Source organism: Emydura macquarii, unplaced genomic scaffold (genome assembly GCF_026122565.2).
Source record: "Emydura macquarii macquarii isolate MOO-44397 ecotype Brisbane River unplaced genomic scaffold, CSIRO-AGI_Emac_v2 contig_1300, whole genome shotgun sequence".
NCBI lineage: Eukaryota > Metazoa > Chordata > Testudines > Chelidae > Emydura > Emydura macquarii.
The window spans coordinates 249647-271068 of NW_027131437.1; the positions used below are offsets into that span (position 1 = coordinate 249647).

General features: G+C 42.8%; 1 protein-coding gene across 1 annotated transcript in view; it reads right to left on the reverse strand.

The window, feature by feature from the left end:
• The window catches only part of RAB10 (RAB10, member RAS oncogene family), a 51832-nt gene extending 30673 nt beyond the window's left edge, over positions 1-21159 (reverse strand). Inside the window, exon 1 of the mRNA XM_067550471.1 lies at positions 20637-21159. Coding sequence (XP_067406572.1) covers positions 20637-20763 — 127 coding nt within the window. The 5' untranslated portion in view covers positions 20764-21159. The remainder of the gene's footprint in view (positions 1-20636) is intronic.
• Positions 21160-21422: the final 263 nt, after the last annotated feature.

Consider the following 21422-nt stretch of genomic DNA (forward strand, 5'->3'; position numbering starts at 1 on the left):
AGAGGGGCACTATATTTGCTCTTTTTCAGTGGAATCTCTCCCGTCTTTCATGACTGTTCGAAAATAATCGTGAATGGTTCAAATATCTTCTCAGTCAGCATCCTGTGTATTCTAGAATGCATTTCATCAGGCCTTTAACTTGAACAAGTTAGACTATTTAGACTTTCCCTGTTTTAGCCTCTGATCAGACCTCATTTTCACTGGCATTCACTGTTCAATGCCCAATCACTACTAATCCTTTCTGTGAAAAAAGAAAAAAAAAAAAAAAAAAAAAAAAAGTAATTTAGCCTTCTGTCATTTCCGCATTTTCTATTATTGTTTCTCCCCATCCTCCCTCGCCCGCCCTCCCCACGCACTAAGTAACAGGCCTCCCCTGTCCATCTTCCACTTGCTCTAACGTACCTCTAAAAGTTTTCTTGTTACTGTTTGTGTCTCTAGCTAGTTAGTTTACTCTTGTTTTGTGCTTTGGTCTTTCTAATTTTGTGTTTGTTTATATTCATCCTTTGTAATTTGACCCAGTTTCCACTTTTTGTGGGACTCAGTCTCAGATCATTGAAGATCTCCTGGTTGGATGGTCTCTTGCCACACCTCCTCTCCTTCCTACACAGTGGGATTGTTTGCTCTTGTGCCCTTAATGTCTCCTTGAAAAACCGAAAACTCGAACTCCCCCCCCCCCGACTTGCTTCCCATGGGATCTGACCTATCAACTCCCTGAGTTTGCTAAAGTCTGCCTTTTTGAAATCCATTATCTTTAGTGTGCTGTTTCCTGCCTACCATCCCTTTGAATCATTAACTCTGCCATTTCATGATCATTTTCCTCCAAGTTGCCGTCCACTTTCAAACTGTCAACCAGTTCCTCCCTATTTGTCAAAAATCAAATGTAGAACAGCCCTCTCCCCTAGTAGCTTTCTCCACCTTCGGAAAAAAAAAATGGTCTCCAATACATTCCAAGAACTTGTTGGGTAATCTGCACCCAGCCATGTTATTTTCCCAACAGATATCTGGGATTTTGTAATAAAAGCTCTGGTTTGCAGTTGCTTTAAAACTTTGCCAGACTAACCATTTGGACTGAAGTGTACAGTGCAGCATCTACTTCAGACTGAACTTAAGTTTCAGCCAACAATTCAGCTGTTTGAGAAGGAGATCAGGGAAACAAATACTTACAGCCATTTGACTGAGTTCTAGTGCTTCCACGCTTTGAAGAAAGGACTTTCGTTTTGATAGGGAGACCCTGGCTTTAGAGGGATGGTTTCTGCTATCACTGAAAAACTATCCAAATCTGTCCAAGTTATAAGCCTCTGCAAGTCACTGGCTGCAGATGCTCAGAGATCAGCGAAGATTGGCAGCTAAATTCTCTAAACATTCCATCAGCAGTGAGATGCTCCAAGCAGCACTGCCCCTGCAATTGCTCTTTCTAGCTACTGTGGTGCCAGAACTGAGCAGAAAGATTCTCTTCTATTCTCACTGTTCCCCAACTGGCACCCAGGCAGAATAGAGATGGAAGAAGCAGCCCGACCCAAATGCAGAGGAGTGAGAAGGGCAAATGGGGGAACCAGGGACAGACAGGTCTAAGCACTACAGAACATTCTTGTAGAAAAAACTGGATTAGAACTCAGGATTCCCAAGTCACAACATCCCTCTGCTGCCAAAATAATAGCTGTGGAAACCTACACTGACAAAGCATGTGGGTCACCTCCTGTAGTGACTAGTCCTCAGAATGACACTGTTGGGTCAATTGACAGAGGTCTGTACGTGGATCTAAAGTTTCCCCACATAGGTCACTAGCAGAGTTGGGTCAACATGGTTCCACATGACTACATTTGTTTTCAGTTTGTTTTTTTAAGAGTACTTTATGTTCTAAATACACTTCAATTGTTAATTTGCCATTAAACAGAAAGGTGTAAGATTTGAACTTCACAAGTCACACATTTTTATACTATCCATTTTAGTATAGCACAAAGTGAGTAGTTGAAAGAAATACGTCATTTGTTACCCCCCCTCCACCCGTGCTAAAATTATTAAAACAAAAACTTCTGAGAAATTTGATGTAATCTGTCTCACACATGTACACCAGAAAAGCAACAGCATAAAATGCAATTTGGTTCTGACACCAATTAAAATTAGGATTTTCCCTCAGAAGTGACTTTTCCAAAATTTCCGCTGCACACCTGTTTGGAAACACAGTCCTAGACAATAAATAGCCTTTTGCTCATACCAGATAACGGAGTTACTTCTTTAGCTAAAGGCTGTGGGCTCATACACTGCTAATTACTCACAAGAAGATCACTATTCCACACTGCTGGAATGGACCATTTCTCCGGAAATATTAGTTTTTAACTCATGACCTATGTGACTTTATTTCTGAGGGTACATGAATCAGTCATTTTAAAATATAAATTGTTTCAAGCTTTTGAAACAAAATAGTAAAAGTTAGACCGTTGCTTCTTATGTGAAATATGGATAGGGTGACCATACGTCCAGTTCTGGCCAGGACAGTCCTTTTTTAAACCCGGCCCCAGGTGTCCCAGCCTTGACAAAAATGGACATTTGGCCCATTTGCTCTTGCCAAATGAGCATCTGCTGGCAAGAGCAAACAAACAAATGCCCAATTTATCAAAAAGGAGGGTGCGTTCCCCTAGGGAGGAATGTTGAGGGGGCAGGCAATGTGAGGTACTGGGCAGTGGGGCTTGGGAGGTCAGCCCCAGCCGTGCGGGGGAGGAGGAAGGGGAAAGGAGTGGCGGCAGCTTTGGAGAGTCCTGAGCACACAGGGAGGAGGGGAAGCAGCTCAGGTGAACTCCAAGCCGTCCTGTTTTTACTTCAGAAATTAGGGTCACCCTAAGCATGGAATGGTTTTCACAAGAGGAACTAAACCTGCCCTTCATGTCTTTAAACCCACTTTATGACTTGCTGGGGAAGGACATTAAAAGGACATTTTTACCTTTGGACGATACTGCTAAGTGAGCTGCCAGAAAAAGCACAAGCAAACAGCTGAAAGTATTCAGTTTCTTCTAGTTAAGATGAGTCATGACCAAGAGTTACTTTGACTAAGTTTTAAGAGTATTCCTTGATATACGGATAGTGTTTAAATCTGAAAAGTAAATCCTCTAAGATATTAACAATGAATATTTCCCATCATGCATTTCCAAATGAGGACATGGGTTATCCAACTTTTTAAAAAACAAACAATCTGTTTTAATTGCATCACAACCATGACTGGACTACTGCAGAGTCATTTTCTACAACAGCTGTCAGACCAGAGACCAATTAACAGCTTGCAACACTTGCAGAACAGACCATTAAAAGCAAGTGTTCCATGCAACAATGTCAGTTTAATCTGGATGGAAGCCATCTGACTAGTTATTTCTCCTTTGCATTGAAGATTTATTTAATCTAACCTAGTGTATTTCAGAGTGTTTACAATACAGGAATGCCCAAGTTTATTCCAAATTATATTCAGGTTTCACTCCAGACACTGCACATCCTGATACTAGTTAAGCTTTCATACCAACAGAACCATTAGATTAATTAAGGACTATTACCGTTTACAATGTTCCTATAAAATGTCTATATTAGATTAAAGACTGATGAAAACTTTTGCAGTCAATTCTAGCCCACGCATACGTAAAGTGCTCCCTCAGTGTTAATCTAGTAGAAATTTAAGGGGTTCAGAGATGGACAAGGAAAAGCAAATGAAGTCATCACTACAGAATCTGAGTGCTTCACAACTATTAATTCATGTATTTTCACAACTACTCTGTGAGATGAGTGTGTATTCAATTCCTTTTACAGATAGGGAACTGAAGTGGAGACAGCTTAAGGTCAAGACTATTCACTAACTTTGCGTGCCCAATTTGATATACTAAAGGACCTGACTTTTCAGAATACTTAGTACTATATAGCACTTTTTGGATGTTTAGAATGCAGCTTCCATTGACTTCGGTAGACATTGCGAGCGCTCAATACTTCTGCAAATCAGACCTCAGGACCCCAAGTCAGGCACTAGAAAGTGAGGAACACACTTCGTGACCAACTGTGAAGAGTGTGGTTTAAGCGACTAACTAGCATCACAGGGAAGGATGTAATCCAATTCTCCAGGGTTGCATTCAACTGCCTTTACTATGAAACCCTCCTTTTTCCATCTGAAATCTGCTTCATTTACGATAAGCATTTGCCAAATTCCATAACAAATGCAGCAGGGGTCCTACAGAAAGCTTCACTATACAACCCTGATTCATCCCCAGATCAGGTCCATCCTGTGCACTGAACGAGGTAAGGGCCAAGGGGGAATAACATGATCATGTAATTAAGACTACCGTAACACATGCACAAGGGGACCAAATTAACGTAGCAGAGGCAACTTAAGTTTTGGCATTTCCTAACTACTGAATGGGACACACCAGGATGGCTTTGGAATAGGACCCTCTATTTTGAACCAGGCCGTACAGGAGCTCATTAAAAACATAAGAATGGCCATGCTGGGTCAGACCAATAGTAATCATCAAGTGATCCATCCCATCGCCCATTATTACCCCCATACATGCCTGCTGTTTTACCCCTCAACTCTGTGGCAGGGAAGCCAGCTTCACCACCTCTTGGAACAGCACTGCTCTGTCAGCAAATGTTAGGTGGAACAGGGCTGTGTGATACATTGAGCCATCGGACAAGTTTTGCCCAACTTGTATTGCAGATAAAAAGGTTTGAGAACCACTGTTACAAGAACCTGCTCAGTAAGGGTTGAAGATAGACGGATGGGAATAGAGAGAGGTTTGCTATATTGAAGTCACACAGGTTATCTGTCCCATTTGACCAAGATTCCTAGAATCTACTGAAACTTTTCCATCCGGAAGAGGTCAGGTTTGTTCGAATTAAGCCATGTGAAACTACAATTAAGTTGCTTACTAAGCAGCACTTTTACGGGCAGTTATCTGAAGTTTCCTGCTGACACCACCTACACAAGCCAGTCAGCTCTACTAAAAATGCATAGTTTCAACAGTGAAGAAACATTCATAGGAATAAAATCCTAGCCATTTTGGTATTTAAGAGATTAAGCCATATATTAAAGCTCCCACAAACAAGACAAACTATAATTGAATAAAGCAAGTATTTTCTGTCTTAATTGTTTTCAGTAGTGTTTTATTTATAGTGTAGAAAGACCAAAAAACGTATTGTCCACTAAGATGGGGAAGACTAAAAAGAGCTCCTGACAAGAAAGCCTTGAAATTGTTAAAGGCAGCACATTAATCTTTGTCCAAATGGGCTCATTAACTCTAATCCCTTGACTGAATGAGTCTTCTACCCCCCACTCCCTAAATTGATTTCCATGTTCTAATATGGACATTTCTACTTCTCTAGATTGGAAATAAGTGCAGGGCAGTAAATCTCTTATCAATGTATGTTCTGAGGTTGGCTGCCTCACGTGAAGACATCACAACAGATGTGGCTCCTAACAAGGAGGGGGACACATTGGAGCACCCAATGTGGAGCCATTCTTAAAAGTCGCTGTAGGAAAGAGTCTCGAATCCAATACCTGGAACAGACCCATTTAGTTCTGGCTTATTGCATTTACCAGTTTTACCTAATCAGAGCGATCAAGCTGAGATATTAAACTCACCTGTATGCACACTTGGCTACTGAATTTTTATAGGCTTATAACCACTGATTTTACCAAAAATTAGACACAACAAGAATAGTTTTCATGTACCTCTCAAACAACCTGTTTAACTTGTACATTTGGTTAACTGAAGAGTTCATATGACAGCATGAAAGTAACTTGACAGAATTAATGTTTTTGGCAGAGCAAGAAAATAATTCGTTGCTACCACCTACATTAACACTAATTCTGGCCACGGGATACAAGCCAAATATAAAATGAAAGTTAGCACTTGAGAGGGCAAACCTAGCTAGTTTAAGCCATCTAGACTGACAGCCTCGGTTGCCCCCCCCCCCCCTTTTTTTTTTTTTTTTTTTTTTAAAGTACTCAACTTGTTTACCTTAGTAACATTGCCAACACAGCAACCACCATAATTTGAAGATTAACAGGGTTTTTTTAATATCAGTCAACTCTTAATGTTCATAACTCTTTAGAAGCTTAAAACAACCTTTTTTTCCTTACCAGCTTGATCTGCAGCAGTGCATCTGTGTTGTATATGGTTGCCCACAACTGCTGTAAGCCAGTGGAGAAACGACTATACAGCCTTCACAGTGCACAGGACATTGATTTTAGGACAAAAGCACTAGCGAAATCATAATATAACAGTTTACACTTGCCTAAGCTTACCAAGTATCCCCCACAACCTCTCTTATGGACACCCTGGCAGGTTTCAGTCCTTCAAATCTTTCAGCAAAATATGCCCACTTGGCTAATGGTTCATGTCAGATGGATGCATCAAAATCAACATCCTTCAGACAGTTCAGGCTGATTGACACTTTATACAATTTTGCAGTCTTTGTCGCACAGGCCTCCTGAAACTGGTAATGCCCATCAGTGTCCTTTTCACTCGAGGGAAGGTTCAAAGCTTGGGTATCTGCATAACCAGGATTAGGATTTTTCATGAATTATCCCCTAGTGATTCCAGGTTCCAAAAGAACCTTCCCACTGCCAAAAGCAAGACAGGAACACACATTCATAGAACACTGATATAAAGGCATACACATTTTATGGTCCCATATCAATGTAAGTCTGAGGTTCTCATTCTTCAAAGGTTTGGCTCACAAAACTGCAAACAACATTTACAGATGTGGATAAAACAATCTAAAATATGTCTGTTAGTTGCACCCGTAGCAATACGAATGGAACAACCTGCATCTCACAGGTGAAGGAGTTAATATTCTTGGTTATAGATTAGTATTTAACAATGCAAGAGGAGAGTGCTAAGAAGCCAAAGCTGATACAAGCTCAAACTCTGCATCGTGAAAAAATTGAACTGTTGTGACAATGAATGTGAACAGAAAGTTTTGAATTGCTTGTATATCAATGCTAGGTAACTGGGAAAGAGGAGTGACATTATTGAAACTTGGGTGGGAAAATCTGCATGATCAGAATGTTAAAAAGTCACTAGTTATAACCTATTTAAGAAAGGGAGAGAGGGTAGGGGTAGTAATTAGTTAAAACAGCCAATGGTGTCTCAGTTATTGGTAACTCAGAACCACAGATCTTGAATACATGTGGATCAGTGTGCTAACAAAGGCCAGGAGGGAGTACTAGTAGGAGTCTGTTACAGACCATTGAATCAAAGTGGCCAACAGAATGAGTTACTCCGCAAGCCCCTTTAATGTGTGGAAACTTGTTTGGGAGCTGGAGGTCTCAGGCAGCCAGCCGTAAAACACAACTTAATTTTTTAACAAGAATATTGCACCCAACATGAGGTAGCTTTTTTTGGACCTCATTATGATGGATAAAGATGAATTAATCACTAGACTGGAAGCTGGTGGGGTTATCCAGGGACCAGTTTTGACCTATTATATTCAGTAAGGACAAATAGAACAGTCCCAATCAGTAATATATAAACTTGGTCCTTTAAAAGAGAGAGTTAGTTTCCCAAACCTGAAGAAAACGAGCAAATCTGAATAAATATTTATTCCGTGCTCATGTCACACGAGGATAATATATTTTCCACTCCATTAGTAAGCGGATGTTCACCAAATACTAGGGATAATTGTTTTTAAATCAGCAAGCCCAGATAACTTGTACACAAGAGGCCTAAAAGAGGTGGCTGAGATCTCCAACCCACTAATATTAACACTTAATACATCCTTGAACACCAGGCAAGTTCTCACAACCTGAAGAGTGCTAATGTGGTGCCAATATTCCAAGAAGGCAAGTATTGTGACCTGGGTAGCTATAGCCTGGATAAACTGACTTCAGTCTCAGATAAAATAGTCATCTCTTACATGATTTCCAGAAGAGGTATTTTTCAAAGTTACTCTAATGTAGGCCAATTAATTATCTGAATAAGAAAAGTCTAACAAATGGGCACACCTACAAAGAGCATAAATACATACTTAAAACTTTATTTTAGACTCCCTTATAGGAGGAACATGTGCAACCAGAAGTACTACCTGCTGCTGGAGGGCCGGAAATGTCTGTTTTCCATTAGGTGAGTAGTAGTTTGGGATTTTTAAATGTTTAGATTGTAGATGTTCCTTCTCTAGATTTGGGTCCAAGATTGACTGTGACCTATTTAACATTTTAGAGGACATTTGCAACAGTAGAACAGGGAATTTCTAGTTAAGAGTAAGAACTCAAATTTCATATACAAGCTCCAAAGAATGAACAGTATCTAGGTGTTAAAGGCAGCATATTTCATTTTGACCAGAAAATAAATGGATATGAATCTAAACTACTTCAACAGCCACAGAACTAACCTTTTAAGCACAGGAATATGCACATGTATACTGCCACCAATTAGAAAAGCCCTAGAGTTCACAGAAACTGTTACAGATGAATGCCTGTGAAAATATATCCCTAGTATAGAAGTTACAAGAGCATCCAGTACAGAAGGTCTGAACATATATAATATGCTTCTGAGACTATTTGATTGGACTTGTTTAAATAATTATTAGCTATGGTACAAGGCAGCCCCTCAAACATTTGTAAGGTAGCAATTGTTTTTCAGCATCATGAACTGACATCCCTTGATTCGACAAGCCATTCATTTCAAGAAGCTGAAGTGAGTCAGTCCTATTCTCGGCTGATTTTTGGAAAATGGTGATAAGCTGAAACATTAGATTAAGTAGGCAATTACCAGAGTTAGATACAGTTATAGAAGTAAAGCATTAGAGCAATGAATGTTTTTTCCAGTAGGCTAAATTACAGCATTGCTATTTCACTCCATGTCAAAAACCATTAACTTAGCAGTGCAGAAAATCCAGTATTATTAGTTGAGGCACTCAAATTTGCTTCTCAGTGATAGGCATTATGCAGCTTTGAGTACTCCCAGTTCCCTCTCCACCCACCAGTGAGAAAAATCCACAACATAGCATGGCTAAATAAGCATTTTGCACACCTTTTTGCATCACTCAGGCTCAGGGTTTTGGAAAAACCCAGACACCCTAAACGGATATGGAGATAGGAAACTTCAGACTATAGATGTTATCAATAGAAATTGGCATCTCAAAATTTTACTCCTCCCAGAGAAGCTTTTCATAGACCCCAGGAGAAGAGGACCCTATGATACTCAAGCAACCCAGCTTCAAGACTAGTTTTTTAGCCTGCAAGGCCACCCAAGCAATATTAAGACTGACAATGGGTAAAAGTCTTCACTGTAGAATTAAATCTCAAACTCCTTTTAAATTAGCCTGATCCCTGATCAAAAATACTTGAACCACAGAGTTAGCAACTGACAACTTGTCAGCAACTTGTTTAGTAACTGACAATTTGTGCTAACTCATGGTGTAACCTTTACCAACCAACTCCAGTTAAAAGCACTACACTCAAATTAAAGGGTTTGTTTGTGTGGCAGGGACTCAAGCCAGGAGCAACATTCTAGTTAACTTTGCAAGGACACCTCACAGAACTAAGCTCTTCAGCAAGACTCCATCGTGGTGTTTGCATCCAATGAGGCAAGGCTCCAAAATATGACCCAGAGGAATGCCCATTCAGGAGCACAATAGGTTTTATCAGTGTTGAAGAAGGTCCTGCAAAGTCAAGTTGGAGGGCCCACTGAAGGTGCAGCAAGTTCAGTGCACTCAATGCCTCATGCTTTCCTCATCAGTTTTGTCCCCCACCTCTAGGTAAAGAGCTATCTGGCTAGCCTTTTTTCTTTAGTTGCAGGAAATATCTAGGCCTTGAAGAGCAAGATGGCTATTCCAAACATCTATTGAGGGTGGAGGATCTTCAGATTCCTGAAGTCTGTATTGTGGTGTGATAATCAGGGTCTAGACACCACAATGTAAGAAGCCCCAAGAATAAGCAATTGAATCACCTGATTATATCCAATATTATTGTACTAAAAGAGTATAGAGTAAGATCTTTATGCAAGCCAGTGACAGGTGATTAATGTAACTGAGAAATGGATACTAGCTGTTTTATGGTTTGGAGTATGTGACCAAACAAAGGGAGAAACAGGTTGTCCCCCAGACAAGAGGGAAAGTAGCTATTTCCCCATCTCTAATGGGAATTAGGTTTTGTGGAACCAACACAATGGAAGCCCCATTTACATGAGTCAACAAGCAAAGAAAAAAAAGATCAAGGTCATCCGGACTCTGGGGACAAAACAATGACTTTGCAAAATAAGCAGAAGCAAAAAGCCATTTTGGAAGCCATCACTCAGAGGACAAAAGGATCAACCTCCCTAATTCTGAACAGCTGATTCTCCTGCCGGAAGGGTTTGAGATGCTGGTAGCCTGAAGTAAGTGAGAAAGTTGCTTAAGCAAAGATTGTAACTTGCTAAAGTTAAGTTTTAGGGCTGATCTACACTTTAAACACTGCAGTGGTGCCACTGTAGTACTTTAGTGAAGATACTACCTATGCTGATAGGAAGGGTTCTCCCATCAGCATAGGTACACTCCACCTTCCTGAGGGGAGATAACTTGATCTAGTACTGCCTACACCAGGGGTTAGGTCAGTTTAATGACATTAAAGGGAAGTGGGGATTTTTCACACCCCTGAGCAAGTTATACTGATCTAATGTTCTTAGTGTAGACCAGGCCTTAGTCCCTAAAAAGCACATTATTTTGGTTTTAGTTGTATCCATAACTATTCTTTTCCCTCTTGCTTCGTATCACTTGAATCTGTTATTAATAAACTTATTCTTATAATATAAACCATGTCAGTGCTGTTATATTAAAGTAAGATGTGCATCCTCCGTTGAGACAATAGCCTGATGTTTCTTTGGAGACAGACCTGCTTAATTTCTGTGAGTGTCCAGTGAGGGGCACTGGACACTGCAGAAAGACACCTCTGAGGAAATAGAACATTGGAAGTTACCTGCAAGACAAGGTTTAACCTAGCAGTGTCCCAAGGAGTTTGCTGGTGAGACAGACTGGTATGGCAAACAGTCTAAGATCCAGCAGAGTTCACTTTTGCCTCTCTGCCTCAACAATACAGTGGCTTATGGTTCTGGGCTCCCTGAGAAGAGCTCCACGTGTGTCTAGTACTAACTTAGATCTGCTTACTGAAGTTGTGCCCAGTTTAAGCAACACATGTCCTCATATGCTTAGTCATGTCTGGAACAGATGACCCAGTATCACTGACTAGAAGTTGAATAGCTTGCTCAAGTGGCGCTACAATTGGTCTAAGGAGCACGGCGGTGTTCCTGGACTTTTCTGGTGCACCGAAACCAATGCCACCCCAACAGCAATTACTCTGTGGAGGAGCACTCAAATACCTGATACTGGCTCTTGTGGGGATAGCACGTATGTACAAGACACCTCTAAGAATGGTTGGAAATGCCTCTGTACTTCTGCCAGTTACTTGAGTGAACGCAAAAGTGTACTTCAAAGTTCATTTGTTGATAAGATCTAAAATGAGGGTCAAAATGCATTTAGAGACTTAGCCATTACCACCAATCAATCTCTTTCAGCCACAGATTGATTTTTCTGGGGACACGTAGGTGAGATTTAGCACCGACTGGGAGAAACCTGTTATTGCAAATGAGAAGTGTTCCATAATCTGCTCCCCCTATAGACAAAAGCACAGCTAGGTCACAGCCTCACAGTATGTTTTGAAGGGGGTTGGTTTGCTGGATGTGTGAACAGACACCAGAAGAAATTTCTGATCCCTTGTAATTAAGTTATCTGATAGGTCAACAAGTCTACACAATCTTTTATTTGCAAGTTCTTTTATTAGTATCAAAAGGATGCCGAAGTTTGGATTATACAGTCTTTATGTAGTCTTAGCAACTTTGAACGGTCTCAAAATATCACAAGCCATAGATATTCATAAAAGTAAAGTCAAGGAATCCTTCAAGTAAAAACTTCAGTTTTAACCATGACTTTTAAATAGACAAGTTACACATTAAGAATAACTATTGAGGCTTTTATTTAAAATATTAGTTGTTAGAAATGAACACTTGCTGCACTCAAGAGGAGGAGCATCTATGCATTACTGTTATGGTATTAGTTAATGCATGTTGTCTCATTTCTATTCAAGTAATTGCCCCAGATCCAGGCAGTAAAAGCTTGAAGCATAGAGTTGGAATATAAAGGGATAAGGAGGGTTACACCTTTAATGAAGATATTACTGATGCTCAAAATAAAGAAGTGTAAAACAGAGGAGTTGCTAAGCAAAATGCAAACCAAGACATTAAAAAAAGTTAAGACAAATTTTAATATACATTCTTATATTAGCACCCAACACTATTTGCATGCCTCATGAAGTAATGCCCAATTATGAAATTATCCCCTATTCCCGTGCACACTTCATCAAACTGGATTTCAAAGGAGGAATTTAAAGATAAGAATATCAGACATATCAGATGTTGTCCAACAGCTGCACCCTAGATGTCTGAAACATTGTTCATTCATTGTTTTATTTATTTTTTAATAAATTAAGTCTTCTGGTCTCTTGAAAGAGCCAGAAAAAAAACAGATCAACATCTCATGTGAAGTCCACTTTTATGCTAAAGAACCTACACATGTCCCTAAACAAAAGGATAGACATCAGGTCTGCCAAAAGGCCAACAGGCACCACTCAATCTTGGCAGAGAAATAGTACATTATCTTTCATTTCAATACCTGTCTTTTAATGGCTTGTACCCTCCTTTCCAGAAATCCCAACTACTGCTCCATAACTTAATCTGGCAGGCCTTTGATTTGACATGTTGTCCAAAGAACTTTAGTGCAGTGTATATTTTATCTACCTTCCCCTCCATGATTTGGGAATGATTTGATTTGTTCTCTAATGGCCTGGGCTGAATCATGTAATGAATGCTAAAGGTTATTCAGTATAGATACACAGTATGTCCCCATTCCATTAACAAGCCTGTGAAACATTTATTTCAGGAAAAATATGAAAAAGTTTTGGGGATGTTTGTGTGTGTTCCCCTGGAAAGTCTGAACAAACAATGAATTTGTCTAAAAGTCCTGATAGGGAAGGGAGAAGAGGAACTGAAGGAGCAATTAGTGATTGCAGAAAGGGTGAAGTCAAATCCAATTATGTTTTGATAGGAGTAGGAGGAGTCATTAACTATTATGAGCACTTGGTTTGCTAGAGTCTAGAATCTTCTGCAAGGTGGACATCTGACAAAATGTAAGACCAGCTAGCTCAGCTCATTGTTCCTCATTCTAAATGTAGGAAGTGTGAAAGCTGCTGATCAATGTTGTGGACAGGTGCCCAGTGTCTGATTACTACCACACACTAGTGTGTACATTCATCTGACCAAGTGCAGAAAAATATTTTTCTTCAGATTCATTACCGTATGTACCATTGAATGAAAGTTGATTAACTGCAGCAGGAAAGCAGATATTAGATCCTATAAGAAATTTGATGATCACCAAAATACCACTAAAAATGACAATTTAAGTTGCTCTTCCAGAAACTTTAGCAAGAATGCCTTTCAGAAGCATTCTGATCATCTGACATGCAAAAACATATCAGAGATCAATTTATCAATAAACATAAAGGTATAAGATTTGAACTTCACAAGTTGCAAAATTTTATACTATCAATTTCTGTGAGAGTAGTTGAAAGAAGTACTTCACTCTGGATATACCCCTTCTGACAAATCTAAACAGGGTCACTGCAAGATGATGCTAGTGAAGAAACAAGAGGAAGAACCACTGACAGCAATTCATGTTGGCTGACCATACATCCACTAAGACAGTGGCTCTCAACCTTTCCAGACTACTGTACCCCTTTCAGGAGTCTGATTTGTCTTGTGCACACCCAAGTTCGCCTCACTTAAAAACTACCTGCTTACAAAAAATCAGACACAAATACAAGTCACAGCACACTATTACTGAAAAATTGCTTACTTTCTCATGTTTGCCATATAATTATAAAATAAGACAATTGGAATATAAATATTGTACTGACATTTCAGTGTACAGCATATAGAGCAGTATAAACAAGTTATTGTCTGTATAAAAATTTTAGTTTGTATTGACTTCACTAATACTTTTTATGTAGCCTGCTGTAAAACTAGGCAAATATCTAGATGAGTTGATATACCCCCAGGAAGACCTCTGCATGTCCCCAGGAGTACATATACTCCTGATTGAGAACCACTGCACTAGGAAAATCTCAATAAAAGGCTACACATGCTCATTAAGAAAGATGCATTCCTACCTACTGCTACTGGTTCTATACCTGAGAAGAAAATGGAAGTTAAAGTCATTTAAGAAAAAAGTGGAAGCCTGACAAAAAGCGTCAGCCATTTACTCAGAGAAAACAACCAGTAATTGAAGTGTAGTCTTTTCGAGTTGACATTGTCACTAGCATTCTATTCAAATTTAAGCAAGCACCAAGCTCCACTGCCCCAAGGCAAAACCCTCATATCAGCAACATTCTTAAGACAAAAGGTCTGTGCCTCCTCCACATGCATACTTTTATAGAAAAGGAAATGAAGTTTCTGAACCACACAGCCCTCAACTTCAGCTGTGAACACTATCACAATGGATGCATGTGTGTGGTCGCAACAGGTACAGCTTTCTAGAAGGTTTCTGAAGCTCAGGTCCTGGACTAAGAGTGTTGGGGGAGGGGGGGAGGAGGAGGGGAGAGACAGACCAGACAGACCCCCAACCTACCCCTGTCAAAAAGGTAGATTTTAGTATTGAAGAAACTCCTGGTGCTAGAGGGGTACACCACAACAATCAAACACTCCTAGAAGCATTTTTTCCCATGCCAATCAATGCTTTGGCATATGGAGGTTCCAGAATCTGCACCCCTGTCCCAGATCCTTTTTCTTGATGTAGACCCTTCCTCTGAACTGGAATGGGCTACAGAAAGGCTGGTATGTGTTTTGGTGCTACCACTGGCTGTTAATCTGAAGGCAGACCAAAGAAACTGGCTTGTAAAGCCTCAATCACAAACATGTCCTACTGGTATGGATCCCAAGATGTTGGAATTTAGCCAGGAGCACTGGTCAGGGGAGCAAGCTTCCCTCAAGCAAGACAGACAGCTCCAAGTGGAGGAGAATAAAACATTGCTCAGACCAGGTCTTTCAAATCTGGATCAGCCTTAGTACTACTTCCAGTGCCAACAAAGACCAAAATAGTTTAACTATACAGTAGGTTAAGTTCTCTGAAACACTGACATTCTTCCAAAATTGGCAAGAAAGCATACCCACCCAGATATAAGATGTACTTGCCCATGTTCATAATATAAAAGCAGTTTTTCACCAAGTGCAAGCAGAAAAATAAATCGACCTAACATAGGTCAAATTACAGCCACCGGTGGCTGATGTCCACACTACCCTCCTTGGGTCAGTGGAGTGCATCCTCACCAGGAGCACTTTCACTGACCTAAGAAGGGCAGTGTGGGGAGCGAAGAACCCCAGTCTCTCAGCTCCTGGCCGGGACTGCCCCCCCTCCGGCACTTAAGGATTCTCACCCTCCTGCTCCAGAGCTACTGGGTTCTCAGGGGGGCTCTCTTGTCAATTTCACCACTGTCACAGTGAAATTGACAAGAATGGCAGCCCCACAGCCCAGTGTTTACATTGACACTAACTCACCTTAACTAAGCCAACATAAGCCCTATACCTCTTGTTGAGATGATTTTATTATGTCCGTATAGCAGGAGAGTTACACTGGTGGGAGGAGTATTTTCGTCTGTACACTTCCACTGTTTAGCGACAAAACCTGACTTTTGTCAGCAAACCTCTCTAGTGTAGACCAGTCCTAAGTTTATTCCAGTACAAACATACTATCAAATCTTAATTTGTTCAGCTTTCACTCTGATATAATGAAGGTGTCTGTACTGAACTATTTTTGTGAAAAAAAACCCTCTTGCTGCCATTAGTTCAGCATCATCAGTAGCAGCAATAGTGGAAGTACTAGCATAGAAAAGGCTCTAGAAAGCCGTTTAAATTTGAAATATCTTAGCTAACCTTGCCCAGAACAGGCCTATACTACATGATGTCTTACCACACCACTGATCATCATCACTTCATGTGCACCCATCTGGGTATTACTGAGACAGCAGATCCAGTAGCAGCAATGGTAGGGAATTTGGGGAAACAATGTAGCCAAAACCAAAATTACCAGAAGACAGTTAAAATCAAAGTAGTGATCTTTGCACTAAAGAATAACTACAGGACTGTTTAAAGTAGGCTGTGAATATCCCATGGAAGGGGTAAAAATCTGTCATACAGCAAACATTTTTTAAATAAGTCACAAAGCTTTCAAAGACAAATTCCCTGCTCTATTCAGGGAGGTTATTAGGACTTAGCAATTCTGCAGGAGAGCCATCTTACTTATTTATAGCAGCTCTAGCCATGGTAATGAAGTCATTCACATATATACAAAAGTTCACCTCCTATTTGGAGAATGAACTAGATTGTAGTCGGTTGCTAAAAGCAACAAAGCACTCAAAGTATACCAAATTACAGTCAGTTAACTAGCTGCAACCATGTTTCATCCACTCTTACTTAAATATGATAAGGCTCTGATACAATTTAAAAGTAGGTAAATAAGCTATAGTCCACCTTACCAAATCGATACAAACTGGGAATGTACTTGTTACTTCCTTGTTGCACCATGTCAAAGGCTGCATCTGCACTGAGCTCTGTTGAAAGTCTCCCACCACTGCCACAGAACTGGTACAGCACCTCTCTTTTACCAGCAGAAGTTCTCACACAGAGGCCAACAACATCATTACACCATATCAGAGAGATCTGTCAAACATTTGTGGGTTCTGCACTAGTGTGACACCAGTGGAGCTGTGTTAGTATTACAGCAATGGAGGAGATTTTCAGAGAGTTTAGTGCACGCAGGGCCTACAAGCTACAACTGAAAGTGTTAGTGTGTGATAATCCATTTTCAAACAGATTATTCAGCCATTTTACATGTTAACACAATGCAACCTTAAGAGTAATGCTTGAGCAAGTGCAAGAGGGCAATGTTTTAACTCACCTTCAGGTTTTTCCATAGTTTGGGTGGGCCACATCTTAAGAGGGAGTCATATGGTTGACTCCTACAATATTTACATTCATACTACATCCCTTTCATGATTTTGTAACAGCCATGCAGTAGGATTCTTAGATGGAAAAAGGCATTTTCAGCCATCTTTACACAATTTAGCAGTCAGAAGACAGCACTATGTGACAAGACAGTTTTTCAAAATTCATTAGCAACTATTCTACATGTCAGTTTGAGAATCTGATTCACATGGTCATAAGGGAAGTTCTGAATGCCATATAAAACTTCAATTCTTAGTTCACATTAGCTTGGAGAAACACCAATTCATTTGAGCAGGATTTTGTTCTTAAAAAAAAAAAAAAAAAATCACTGTTTTATCCATTCCAGGAGAACAAATTAGATATATAGAGTAGGATTTTCAGAGGCACTAAGTGATAGACGCACAGGTCCCATTAACTTCCAATGGGATTTGTGCTCAGTTTACACCATCCCTGTGTTCTAAAATCTACAGACCAGATTTTCAAAAAGTGCTAAAGTCCGTCAAGGCACACTTTTTAAAATCCCATCCATGGACTGTCACTGAGAAGCACAAAAGAGCCCAACACTATCGATCTCTAGTAGATCAAAACTGCTCAGATAATCCACTAAGAATAAACTTTTGCCTATACTCAAGCTAGTTACAAGGCTTCAATCAGTTTGTAAGCATCTAAACATGATGTTGTTAATGCATATTCTCTGTGGCATGGCTGGTGCAGTATCACCACTACATACCACCAATCCCTTAAGTTGAACACTAAAGGACTTTAACTTGAAAGAGACTAAAGCAGGGGTGGCCAACCAGTCAGAGACGAAGAGCAAAAAAATAGCTATTGATAATGGCGAGAGCCACATTTTCCTTACCCTCCGCAGACAATTCGTGTGATCCCTCATTTTCAAGCCGCGGATTGGCCACCCCTGGACTAAAGCAAACTCCACTTCCCACCATCACGAAAAGCAACCAATGTAAGCTCAGACAAATGCATGTCAAGTGACAAATATAAGTATTTAAACTATGACCCTTGCAATGAAATAAAACACAACCTTGACTGATTCTACTTTCCTTAGTTGAGGTGTTACTAAGGTTAGAATGGGAACATGGACTATAAAAATAAAGCTGATAAACGTTCCTGTCCAAGACAGTTGAGTTGAGATGCATATGGTTGTTAGGCAGCAACTATCCCTAGCTACTTAGTGATCTTAAATATCAAAATATACCTCCCTGAATTTCTCAGTTGTTGCAGGTTTGTGTAAGCACCATTTCTTGTAGGGCTTTTAGGGCCACATTTAAGCTTTGATTGATTAGCGATACATCAAACTGCCAAACAATACAGAACAGTAGTTCCTAACTATATCTACCACTATTGATACTTCATATTTGTATGAATGGTACTATATGCTCCCCTGCTCTAAAGGAGCAGCAGCACTGCCAGTCATTCGAGCTGCACACTAAACACTACAGAGCTTGATCCAATCCAAACACCAGTCTCATTTCTAAGACTGCATTGCTGAATCAATTAACCTCTGCTACATGTGGTACGCACCTGTACACACTGCCTGCCAGTAGGCACCGGCAGATACAGCAGAGGTTTCGAGCCCTGTTAAGTTGGTACAGTTGACCAAAGAGGTCAGAAGTCCCTACACTGGAGGGTCAAGCATTCAGCCCAAAATAGTACATGTAGATAATGATGGGGGGGGGAATCAATAAAGAACTTGTTTAATGGGAAAGGGTCTTGAGGACAAGATCTGGTCAAGAGCACAGAGGGTGGAGGGAAGATGTCAGAAAATGCACCCTTTTTCCTTAACAATGGAAATGAAAGCCATTTTGAGGGAGGGACTGCACCCTCACAGATATAGATAGGGCTATACTGTTACTCCTAGAGGAATTCTGCACTAAAAATTCTGCAAAATTCTGCATGTTATTCATTAAAACACCACAATAAAAATCACACCAGGTTCAATTATTTTGGTAATTTATTTCAAAATACCTGTCAGCAAGTTTGTCTGTAACAATACAGACAACAAAAAAAGATTCAGGAAATATTGCCCTCCATGCCTGGGGCTGACAGGCGGAGCCCCACAATACCTGAGGCTGGAATCTGTGATTTCCACAAAAAGAAGCATTTTGGTGGAAATCACAAATTCTACAGGGAAAAACAGAATTCTGCAGGGAATATGAATTCTGCATTGCATGGTGGTGCAGAATTCCCACAGGAGTAATAGTCTGTGCTGACCTCATTAGTGGTCTCACCCACTAATGACAAAGTGAATGCCATCATAGGAAAGGATTGGGTCCCCCCAGAACTGACCAATGGTGGGGTTCTGGTCTTTCCAGCCACTGGTGTAGATAATGTTGGGGATGAGAGGGAGTCCAGTTCCCAGAGGGGCAGGAAGATTCCCCAGGGTCATTCACAGATGTTGGAGATGAAGCTGGTGTTGGGATGCATGAGGAAGTGTTAAGTCACTTCCTTGGGCAGAGGTCAAAGACCCTCTCGAATTACACTCCAGTGGTGAAGATTAACTAATGATCTCACATGAATGGTGATGGCAGGAGATAAGGGGGAATTCAACTGATAATGGCATAAGATGTGCATGATTGGTGTGGAGAAGTGAAATGAAAGGGTCAACGAGGCAGGGTGCCTTGAGGATAGGAGGCTCCACTAGTCACTCACTAAGGGTGGAAATGAACGTGGAGGTCAGTGTCCCAGTCACAGTCCGGCCAGTCAATAGTTGAGATAGGGTGGGAGTCGATGTGGCAAGGCTCAGGTCTCGAGGGTGGGGGTCAAACCCAATGAGCAGGCCCCAGTCACACACCAAAGGTGGAGAAGAAGGTAGGGATGTAGGTCCCCCTGCCCCCCATAGTGGGAGTCAGGCTGAGAATCAGCGAGAAGATCAAGCTCAGCAGGTCAGTCTGATGGTGGAGATGTGGGGGGGAAATGGGCCCAGTACACAGGCCCCGGTCACTCACAAAGGGTGGAGATGAAGGTGCAATGGGAGTCAGGCCCCCAGGGGTGGGGGCAGGGGGTGGCCAGTCACTCAACCATGGTGGAGATGAAGGGGGGATGTAGCCCCCCCGGAGGTGGGGGTTAGGCCTGCCAGGGAGGGGGCAGTCACTCACGGATGGCGGAAAGAAGGGGGTAGGGGGTCAGGCCCCCCAGGTAGGGGGCGGGCCGTCACTCACTCACTGATGGCAGAGATGAAGGGGGATGTAGCCTCCCGGGGGGGGGCCCGGTCACTCACCGAGGGCGGAGATGAAGGGGGGAGGGGGATGTAGCCCCCCGGGGTAGGGGCGGGGGGGCCAGTCACTCACTCACCGGTGGTGGAGATGAGGGGGGGAGGGGGATGTAACCCACCGGGGGGGGGCGGTCACTCACAGACGGCGGAGATGAAGGGGGTCAGGCCCCCCGGGGTAGGGGCGGGGGGGCGGTCGCTCACCGATGGTGGAGATGAAGGGGGGAGGGGGATGTAGCCCCGGGGGGGGTCACTCACTCACCGATGGTGAAGGGGGAGGGGGATGTAGCCCCGGGGCGGGGGGGCCAGTCACTCACTCACTCGGTCGCTCACTCAGTCACTCGCTCACTCACCGATGGTGGAGATGAAGGTGGTGTTGAAGGCATCGTCGGAGAAGCGGAAGAGCACGCAGGTCTTGCCGACCCCGGAGTCCCCGATCAGCAGCAGCTTGAAGAGCAGGTCGTACGTTTTCTTCGCCATGGGGAGCGCGGCCGCCGCCCGCTGCGGGATCCGCCGCCGCCGCTGCCCCTGCCCGGGCCGCTCTCACTCAGAGGCCCCGGCGGGCCTGTAGCGCAGGGAGCCGGGGCTGCCCGGCAGGGCGGCGGCTCGGCGGCGGGTGTGGGGGAGGGGGCGGCCGGGGCGGCACAAAATGGCTTCCCTGGCGGGGCTGCCCCAGCCCTGCGCGGCGGGGGCCGGGCGCTGCCTTCGCTCTCGGGCCTCGCAGGCGGCGACGGCTGCTGAGCGGCTCACGGGCGCCCTGCTCCGGCCGCGGCCCCCCGCCTCATTGGCTCCCGCGCCCGCTGACGCCCAGACAGACAGACAGACGGTCCCCGGCAAGGCGGCGGCGGCGGCGTTCCCTCACTCACTCTTCTCAGGCAGCTGCGCGCGCGCCGCTCGTTAAACGCACGCACACAGGCCGCGCGAGGAGGGCGGGGCTACGTGCGCGCGGCGGGGCGGGCGCGCCTACGCGGCGGAGCCGACGCACGCAGGCCGCGGAGGGGCGGGGCCCTGGGCTCGGGCGGGGAAAGAATTCCCGACGCGCGCCGCCGTCGCGGACACATAGGACTCGCGGGGCGTGAGAGCGGCGGGGCCGCGCCCGTCCGCGGAGAGGGGGGCGGAGCCTCGGGCGAGGCCGCGCG